Source organism: Helianthus annuus, chromosome 2 (assembly GCF_002127325.2).
Source record: "Helianthus annuus cultivar XRQ/B chromosome 2, HanXRQr2.0-SUNRISE, whole genome shotgun sequence".
In the NCBI taxonomy this organism is placed as follows: Eukaryota; Viridiplantae; Streptophyta; class Magnoliopsida; order Asterales; family Asteraceae; genus Helianthus; species Helianthus annuus.
In genome coordinates, this window is record NC_035434.2 from 152,456,784 (window position 1) to 152,467,362 (window position 10,579).

Below are 10,579 nucleotides of genomic sequence, written 5' to 3' on the forward strand. Positions count from 1 at the left end.
CAGCAAAAAAAATTGGTTGGCCATTTTCATTACTCGTTGTGCGGGACGTGACGAATGACACGTGGGAGTTAGTAGTGGACAACTCGAAACATAACCACGAACCTGCGCAGGGTCTGTTGGGCCACGCATTTGTGCGAAGATTTACTGAAGTCGAATACAGGCTGGTGGAGCAGCTGATAGCTCAAAAAATGGAGCCACGTAACATATTTCAAACCCTAAGAAAGCAGTTCCCCGACAACCTCCATGTTCAGAAGATGTGCAAAATGCGGTCCAGAAAATTAGAGCATCACAGATGGAAGGAAAGAATCCCATGCAGGCACTGGAAAACATGCTGCATGAAAACCAATTCATTTACGACACCCGACAGGAACCCAAAACAGATGTCGTAACAGAGATTTTCTTTGTTCATCCCCCATTCTATTACTATGTGGCGTGCATTCCAGCATGTGCTGTTGATCGACGCGACGTACAAAGTAAACATCTACAACATGCCGTTTGTCAATACGAAGAGTTGTAAGATGTTTCATTGCTTGAATCCATTTTGGGAAACGAGGCCCTAGCTTGCAAGAGCTCAAGTTAATCTCTTTTACATTGGAAATGTTTGACATGTGAGTTTCGGACAGAACTCCTTCGAGTGTGTAGTTCGAATTATCTATAGTCAAAATCTTTGACTTTCCAATGGTTTTGGAGATGACACCTCTAAGAAAATTGGGAGAAATATCTAGAAGTTCAAGCTTGGTAGTAGCCACACTTTTTCACTTACAGTTCCATTCAACTTATTATCATAGGTTAAATATCGTAGGGATGAAAACTTTTGGATATCATCAGATAATGACCCTGTGAATTGATTTCTTGAAGCAATTAACGCTTGTAATGTAACTGATGTGCATTTCAGGAAATCAAAAAATTTGCTATGCAATGAGTTGTTATATAAGTATAATGATGTCAGACTACAAATATTTCCAAGATATTTGGGAAACCATTGTAACTTGTTGCTAGAGAGATCCAGACTTTTCAGTCTATTGCTAGTTAATGGGAACAATGTAACACCCCAGTTTTCGTATGTCTTAATATAATAAATTAATAGTGAGAATTTAACGACAAAGAATGGTAAATATAAATTTTTACCATTATACCCTAAAATATCAATTTATGAATAGGATTAACTAAGAATGTGTGAAAAATAAAAGTTTAACTATCTAGTAAAGTGCTCAATAGTTGAGGGACCAAAGTTGGACAATTAAAAAGACAATTTACTTAAAATTGTCAACACAAAACACACATATCAGATATGTGTGTGCGTGTATATGCGATCAGAAGGGGGGCAAGGAAGAACAAACCCTAATCAACACAAATTAATCAAATTGAAAGGGGATTTGGAGCTTAGGTGAATGTATGACTTAAGAATGATGATCACCTAAGTGTTTCTTGTATCAAGTAAGTCAAATTTTTCAATTTGGTGATGTTTGATTTAAGGGGTTTAGAATAATTCGTGAATGTATTGCTAAATTCAGCATGATTAACAGTTTCTAAGGAGGTTTAGACATCATTAGATGCTAAATTTTAGTATGAACATGATTAGGGCAAAAACCCACTTGCATGTCAAATAATGCTTGGAAATTGTGAAGTTTGTATGTTAATTTGATGATTTAATTATGAAATTGTTATGAATGTAGAGTTAGAATTGTATGTTCTTGATTTGAATGATAAATCCTAACATGGTAGTATGTTTATGTTGCTCAAGGATGAACTATGGAAGTTGTGCTTAAAATGCTTGTACATTATGCAAATCTAGTGATATGCACACCATGTGTTTGATAAAATGCCTAAGTGAGTTAGTTATGGCTTTTGCATGAATGCTTGTTAAGATGATGCAACCTTTTTATGATAATGATGTATGTAGTTATTAAATGCCATAACATACCATAAGGATTGTAAAATTAATGTTGAAAGAAAGCTAAAGTACGGATTATGGTATATAGGCACAAAGAAGGAAGAAGGCGCGAGTCACTCAAAGGCACAATCATCACAAGATCGCGGTAAGTTCATATGAACTTTATTTACTTTAATGTAACTTTTCGAAAAGTGGTATTTGGTTCTATGGAATTATTGTAAAGGTTCATAACGGGTCGAATGATGTAAGTATATGAAAAGTGTGGCCTTTAATGATTCATGGTGAATGATTCGGAAAGTGATATGTTGGATACTTCCGATTGGAAGTATGGATGCTATTAAGGTAACAAGACATGTTAACGGGTTGAACAATGATAGGTAATTAAAGGATTTTTGAAGTAATATGTGTTTGAACTAATAATGTTTCCGTTATGAAATGTAGGTAAATCTCTTGCTTGAATGCGGCGCGCCCGAACCGAACACACACACGAAATGTCGACTCTAAGCGCTTCCGGTCTAAGTTGTTTGTTTGATGGGTTATCTTACCATTTTGATTAGTAAATGTCATTTTGTATGTGTCTAGTTTGTTAGTAGAAAGTTTGGATACTAAACTTGTGTAGCTTGTACAAAAGGTTCATGGCGAACCATATACGGTTGTAATTTTGATTATGTTGGTAAGTGTCGTAGTATTAATAGTAATGGTATTGTTAAAAACAGGGGGAAAGGTACCTATTACGAACGGGTCATGTCAAAATTTTGGTAAAATTGTGAGAGAAATTGTATGTCGATTTGTCGAATGATGAATTTGGGGCTTCACAAGTGGACGTTTATGTTAAGTGTCAAATGTGAAAAATTTGGGCGTTGCAAGTTGGTATCAGAGCCTAGGTTTGAGGGATTTAAGCATCAAGTGCTTGAACTCAAACCGAAAGCTCGTGAGGAAGTGTGTGTTCGTTTCGCGGCGCAAAGCAAGTAAGTACTTTTTTTAAAGTTGAAAATTTTCTTTTGTAGTATGAATAATTAGTTTCGAAATGTCATTAGATGTTAGGGAATGAATTGTTTCAGTTTGGGGTTAGAACGGGTCAAATAATGTAAAAAGGGGTTTATAAGCCGTTTGCTTATAAATCAGCTTTTGATGCGACCCGAAGTGATAAACGGATCCGTAATTAAATTACGGACGCGTGGGAAAAAGAATCGTGTAAAACGGATCAATAACGAATGAGTTATGTCCGTTTTTGTGAAACTTGGGTTGGCTGGGAAATTTTCAGCAGCAATTAAGCAACTGGGCACGGTGCACGGTCGTGCACTGGTCGCACGAACGTGCGTTCCCGAGTAAGACAGTGCACGGGCTTGTGCACTGCCAGGGTTTCCAACATTCTAGGTGATGCACGGTTGTGCAAATGGACGCACGACCGTGCGGCTGCAAAATTCTGCCGTAAGACAGTAAAGCATCACCGTAAGCCTCCTTCTTCCACCGTAAGCTACGGTGGCCACCGTAGCTTACGGTGGCGACCAGATATGAATTTTTTTTTCTTTCTTTTTCTTGCAATCGTGAGCTAGGGAAGGGCAACCAAAGCTTACCGAGACCGCATGTAGTAACAAAAACTTTAGTTTAAACCCTCAAACTCTAATAATGCTTATCAAGTCGCAAGAGTAGCTCGATATACAACGAGAATGCATGAAATTGAATGTATTAGATGATTTAAACTCGAGGGAAAGTACATGTAAATGTTGAGAAGAAACATTTGATAAGATAAGAACGACACGATACGATTGTCAACGACGACAAGGCATGAAGTACGAATAATGAATGGAAATGTCATGATAAATGATGTTGAAATATGACGTTGGCAAGTATGAAATGAAATCTAATGAATGTACCGAATGTTTTATGTAGATGGCTGATAGGGTGAACGTGAATGATGACGATGAAGCACGCCGAAATGAGATAAGAACTATGGTTGTGGAAGAGGTAAAGAAAGCAATTGAGGCAAGTATACCCCGATTAGCTCAGGAAGTCGAGGGGCAAGTATTGGAGATAGTTAATACCTCGGTAACATCTAAGGTGGAAGAATTGAAAGAAATGATTAGTGAATTGCAAGTGAAGAAAAGCAAACGAAGATGTACGTACAAAGAGTTCATGGCATGTAATCCCTTACCATACCAAGGGGATGTTGATCCGATAGCTTGCCAAAGGTGGATTTCAAGCACCGAAGCCGTGTTTACACGAAGTAGATGTGAAGTGGAAGATCAAGTAATGTTTGCCACGGGCCTCCTACAATCTCGAGCAAAAGATTGGTGGGATGCATACTCGAAGGAATTGGGGGATGATAAAGTACAGTTGTTAACATGGCAAGAATTCAAGGAGTCATTCCTGAAATATTATAGTCCACAATCCGCAATTGATAAGATTCAGGAAGACTTCTTGCGTCTCAGACAGAAGGATGAAACGATTGACAAGATAACCAACAAGTTCCTTGAAAGGGTGAAGTTCTGTGAAGAGACAGCGGGGACGGAGAGGCAAAGGATTGTACGTTACCATGCTATGCTAAAGGCTGAATATCGAGAATTTGTAAATCCCTCCAAGTGTGCAACGTTGAATGAACTAATTGATTGGGCAAGAGACAGAGAAATTGAGATAAAAAGGCAGGTTGAACGGGGAGAGAAAAGGGTAGCGGAGAAGCCTACCAACGCAAGCCCATCGAAAAAGGCAAGATATCAAGATCAAAGCAAGAAAGGGAAAGCAAGTAGTGAAATTCCGACTTGCAAGACGTGTGGGAAGCATCATTCGGGTGAATGTTTGTCAGGAAAGAAGGGGTGCTACAAATGTGGACGTGAAGGACATCCGTTTTATAGGTGCCCCGAAAACCCTAAGGCGTGTTATAATTGTAATGAAACGGGGCACATTAAAGCGGAATGCCCGAAACTCCAACAAGGGACAAAGAGAGATGGAAGGAAGGACGAGCCCCCCAAGGCTCGCGGAAGGATGTTTCAGTTAACCTCGGAAGAAGCTAAAGCTAGCCCGGACGTGGTTTCAGGTATATTTTTGGTGAATTCCATGCCTATGAATGTTTTATTTGATTCCGGGGCTAGTAGGTCGTTCATTTCTAATGAATTGTTAGCTCACCCATCGTTTAAGCTTGAAAAGATGATAGTACCCTTAGAAGTAGAAGTTGCTGATAGTAAGAGCTATTTGTTACATGATATTTGTAGAAACTGTAAGATCTTAATCGAAGATGAGGAATTTAGTATAGATCTTGTCCCGATGTACATGGGGGAATTCAAAGTAGTTGTAGGAATGGATTGGCTTGCCCAAAACCACGCTGAAATACAATGTGAAAAGAAAGTCATTCATATATTAACCTCGGGGGGGAAACGGGTAAGTGTTCAAGGAGATAGAGTCATCAAGTCGAAATTGTGTTCTCTAATCAAAGCTGCTAAACATGTGGGGAACGGGGGTAGAGTTTATCTATCTTATGTGATTGACACCAATCGAGGTGTCCCAAAGCTTGAAGATGTGAACGTGGTAAATGAATATCCGGATGTGTTTCCGGGAGACCTACCGGGCCTCCCGCCCGAACGAGAAGTAGAATTTAAAATAGAGTTAAACCCGGGTGCAAAACCGGTAGCTAAGGCTCCTTATCGGTTGGCCCCAACCGAAATGAAAGAATTGATGACGCAACTTCAAGAGTTGCTCGATAAGGGTTTTATTAGACCAAGTGTTTCACCATGGGGAGCACCCGTACTTTTCGTGAAGAAGAAAGATGGTTCGTTGCGAATGTGCATCGACTATCGAGAGTTGAACAAATTGACGGTGAAGAATCGATACCCGTTGCCCAGAATCGATGATCTATTTGATCAGTTACAAGGGGCAAGTTGGTTTTCAAAAATCGATTTGCGGTCGGGTTATCACCAACTACGCGTACGAGAAGAGGATGTGCCAAAGACTGCGTTTCGAACGCGGTACGGACATTACGAGTTTTTGGTAATGTCCTTTGGACTGACGAACGCGCCAGCTGCGTTTATGGATTTAATGAATCGGGTGTGCCGACATATGCTTGATAAGTATGTAATCGTTTTTATCGACGATATCCTAATATACTCCCGCAGTGAAGCAGAGCATGCTTCCCATTTACGTGATGTATTAGAAACGCTTCGCAAAGAAAAGTTATACGCAAAGTTCTCAAAGTGTGCCTTTTGGCTTAGAGAGGTACAATTTTTGGGTCATGTGATCGATGCGGATGGTGTCCATGTGGATCCGTCCAAGGTAGATGCGGTGATGAATTGGGTACCCCCGAAGAATCCAAGCGAAATAAAAAGTTTTCTGGGTTTGGCTGGGTATTATAGGAGATTTATCCAAGATTTCTCCAAGATAGCCTCTCCTATGACGAAGCTAACAAAGAAGAGTGAAAAGTTTATATGGGGCGAAGAGCAAGAAAAAGCGTTTCAAACCTTAAAAGAAAAGCTCTCAAATTCTCCGGTGTTGACATTACCGGATGGAACGGATGATTTGGTGGTGTATACGGACGCCTCTCATCAAGGTTTAGGGTGTGTGTTAATGCAAAGGGGTAAAGTCGTTGCTTACGCTTCGAGACAACTCAAGCAACATGAAGGCAATTATCCAACTCATGATCTTGAACTGGCGGCGGTTGTATTCGCCTTGAAAATATGGAGGCACTACCTTTATGGGGTGAAATGTACTATCTTCTCGGATCATAAAAGCCTCAAATATTTTTTCGAACAGAAAGATCTCAATATGAGGCAACGAAGATGGTTGGAACTCCTTAAGGATTACGACTGCGACATCCATTATCATCCCGGGAAAGCTAACGTAGTAGCGGACGCACTTAGCCGAAAGGAATACCCGACCCCGATTCGGGTAAAGTCCATGAAGATGGTAGTTACTCCTAAGCTACTTGATGAAATTCGGGAAGCTCAAATGAAATCTTTAAATGCTGTTGACTCAAAGAAAGAAAGAACGAAAGGATTCATTCATGAATTGGAAGAGAATGCAAATGGTATAAAAACGAGGTACAACCGAATTTGGATACCCCGGTTTTGCGAAGTGAAAGAACTATTGTTGAATGAAGCTCACAAGTCTCGATACTCCGTTCATCCGGGGGCTACAAAGATGTATCGAGACTTGAGGATGAATTATTGGTGGCCAGGGATGAAAAGAGACATTGTCAAGTATGTTGCTAAGTGTTTGACGTGTTCCCAAGTAAAGGCTGAACACCAGAAGCCGTATGGAAAGTTACAACCCTTGGAGATCCCGGTGTGGAAGTGGGAACATATAACGATGGATTTGGTGACTAAGCTTCCCAAGACAAGAAAAGGGCACGATGCAATATGGGTGGTCGTTGACCGACTTACCAAAAGTGCACATTTCCTACCTATTCGGGAGAATTATAAATCAGAAAAGATGGCGGAAGTCTACATGAACGAGATCATATCCCGACATGGGGTTCCGGTGTCTATAGTGTCCGATCGGGACACCCGGTTCACCTCTCGTTATTGGAGGAAGTTTAACGATGAATTGGGAACCCAATTACACATCAGCACCGCCCACCATCCACAAACCGATGGTCAGACAGAGCGAACTATCCAAACATTAGTTGATATGTTAAGGGCGTGTGTTATAGAATTCGGAGGGAGCTGGGATGATCAACTACCTTTGGTAGAATTTTCTTATAATAATAGCTATCATAACAGCATAAAAATGGCCCCCTACGAAATGCTTTATGGAAGGAAATGTAGGACCCCGGTTTGTTGGGGGGAAGTGGGTCAACGAGAAATTGCGCCAAAAGAGGTAGTGACCAAAACGAATGAAAAGATTGATATGGTTAGGTCAAGATTGAAAGCAGCGCAAGATAGACAAAAGTCTTATGCGGATCGACGAAAGCGACCAATAGAATTTCAAGTGGGAGATCATGTGTTATTAAAGGTCTCTCCATGGAAAGGAATAATCCGTTTTCGTAAACGCGGGAAGCTAGGCCCTCGATATATCGGGCCATTCAAAATACTCGCCCGGGTTGGGGCGGTGGCATATCGGTTAGAACTACCACCTGCGCTGGATGGGATTCATAACACCTTTCACGTGTCTCAGTTGCGAAAGTGCCTTGCGGATGAGACGGCATACGTGCCTATGGATGACATTGAGGTGGATAAGAAGTTAAATTATGTTGAAAAACCTGTAGCAATCAAGGATTTTAAAGTGAAGCACCTCCGAAACAAATCTGTTCGACAAGTGTTGGTTCAATGGCAACATAGGAAGGGATCGGATCTCACTTGGGAAGCGGAGGATGATATGCGAAAGCACTACCCGGAATTATTTGGTACGTAGTCAGGTTTCGGGGACGAAACCTTTTATAAGGGGGGTGGACTTGTAACACCCCAGTTTTCGTATGTCTTAATATAATAAATTAATAGTGAGAATTTAACGACAAAGAATGGTAAATATAAATTTTTACCATTATACCCTAAAATATCAATTTATGAATAGGATTAACTAAGAATGTGTGAAAAATAAAAGTTTAACTATCTAGTAAAGTGCTCAATAGTTGAGGGACCAAAGTTGGACAATTAAAAAGACAATTTACTTAAAATTGTCAACACAAAACACACATATCAGATATGTGTGTGCGTGTATATGCGATCAGAAGGGGGGCAAGGAAGAACAAACCCTAATCAACACAAATTAATCAAATTGAAAGGGGATTTGGAGCTTAGGTGAATGTATGACTTAAGAATGATGATCACCTAAGTGTTTCTTGTATCAAGTAAGTCAAATTTTTCAATTTGGTGATGTTTGATTTAAGGGGTTTAGAATAATTCGTGAATGTATTGCTAAATTCAGCATGATTAACAGTTTCTAAGAAGGTTTAGACATCATTAGATGCTAAATTTTAGTATGAACATGATTAGGGCAAAAACCCACTTGCATGTCAAATAATGCTTGGAAATTGTGAAGTTTGTATGTTAATTTGATGATTTAATTATGAAATTGTTATGAATGTAGAGTTAGAATTGTATGTTCTTGATTTGAATGATAAATCCTAACATGGTAGTATGTTTATGTTGCTCAAGGATGAACTATGGAAGTTGTGCTTAAAATGCTTGTACATTATGCAAATCTAGTGATATGCACACCATGTGTTTGATAAAATGCCTAAGTGAGTTAGTTATGGCTTTTGCATGAATGCTTGTTAAGATGATGCAACCTTTTTATGATAATGATGTATGTAGTTATTAAATGCCATAACATACCATAAGGATTGTAAAATTAATGTTGAAAGAAAGCTAAAGTACGGATTATGGTATATAGGCACAAAGAAGGAAGAAGGCGCGAGTCACTCAAAGGCACAATCATCACAAGATCGCGGTAAGTTCATATGAACTTTATTTACTTTAATGTAACTTTTCGAAAAGTGGTATTTGGTTCTATGGAATTATTGTAAAGGTTCATAACGGGTCGAATGATGTAAGTATATGAAAAGTGTGGCCTTTAATGATTCATGGTGAATGATTCGGAAAGTGATATGTTGGATACTTCCGATTGGAAGTATGGATGCTATTAAGGTAACAAGACGTGTTAACGGGTTGAACAATGATAGGTAATTAAAGGATTTTTGAAGTAATATGTGTTTGAACTAATAATGTTTCCGTTATGAAATGTAGGTAAATCTCTTGCTTGAATGCGGCGCGCCCGAACCGAACACACACACGAAATGTCGACTCTAAGCGCTTCCGGTCTAAGTTGTTTGTTTGATGGGTTATCTTACCATTTTGATTAGTAAATGTCATTTTGTATGTGTCTAGTTTGTTAGTAGAAAGTTTGGATACTAAACTTGTGTAGCTTGTACAAAAGGTTCATGGCGAACCATATACGGTTGTAATTTTGATTATGTTGGTAAGTGTCGTAGTATTAATAGTAATGGTATTGTTAAAAACAGGGGGAAAGGTACCTATTACGAACGGGTCATGTCAAAATTTTGGTAAAATTGTGAGAGAAATTGTATGTCGATTTGTCGAATGATGAATTTGGGGCTTCACAAGTGGACGTTTATGTTAAGTGTCAAATGTGAAAAATTTGGGCGTTGCAAACAACCAATTATACATGGATCAGTTGAGATTGTTGCTTCCAAGACTAAGAGAAACAATAGATGAAGAAGAAGAGCTAGATGAATAAGAATATGGATAAATGACTTGCGAGAGATTACATCCATATAAGGATAAACTTGATAGCTTTTTAAGACTTAGAATCGCATTTACCTATTTATTTGCTTTGCCGAGAGAAATGGCATCCAAAATAAGCTCCTCCAAATGAGACACATGATACAACCAATCTAGGTTTTCAATTGTACAATTGTTGAGGTATCGAAGTGAAAGCTTTTGCAAGTTTGTGAGTTTTCTAAGTATTGGAGTAATATTCCCTTTTAAAAGAGAATTGTAGGAAAGGTGCACGTGTCTTAATTCGGACAAGGAACCAATGGACCTAGGAATTGTTCCCCTAAAATAATTGTAGGAAAGGTCAAGGTACCGCAATTCGGTCAAGGAACCAATGGAACATGGAATGGTCCCATGAAAAAAATATGGAAAAGGTCAAGATGATTTAGGTCGCTTAAATTAAGCAATGAAGGACTAATCTTACCTTCAAGATGTCCATGGCTTAAGTCAAGGCTTGTGACAT

General features: G+C 39.2%; 1 protein-coding gene across 2 annotated transcripts; it reads left to right on the forward strand.

The window, feature by feature from the left end:
* Positions 1-1,292: 1,292 nt before the first annotated feature.
* LOC110906971 lies at positions 1,293-9,824 on the forward strand. 2 transcript variants are annotated; one of them, XM_035984782.1, is made up of 5 exons: positions 1,293-1,437; positions 1,983-2,039; positions 3,788-4,928; positions 9,215-9,271; positions 9,568-9,824. In XM_035984782.1, the coding sequence occupies exons 3-5, from the start codon at positions 3,788-3,790 to the stop codon at positions 9,582-9,584; spliced, it is 1,215 nt and encodes a 404-aa protein (XP_035840675.1). In that variant the 5' UTR covers positions 1,293-1,437; positions 1,983-2,039; the 3' UTR covers positions 9,585-9,824. The 2 variants fall into 2 exon arrangements, 1 of the variants encoding a protein (XP_035840675.1); XR_002573908.1 differs by lacking the exons at positions 3,788-4,928; positions 9,215-9,271; positions 9,568-9,824 and adding an exon at positions 2,336-2,592.
* The last annotated feature ends 755 nt before the right edge of the window (positions 9,825-10,579 follow it).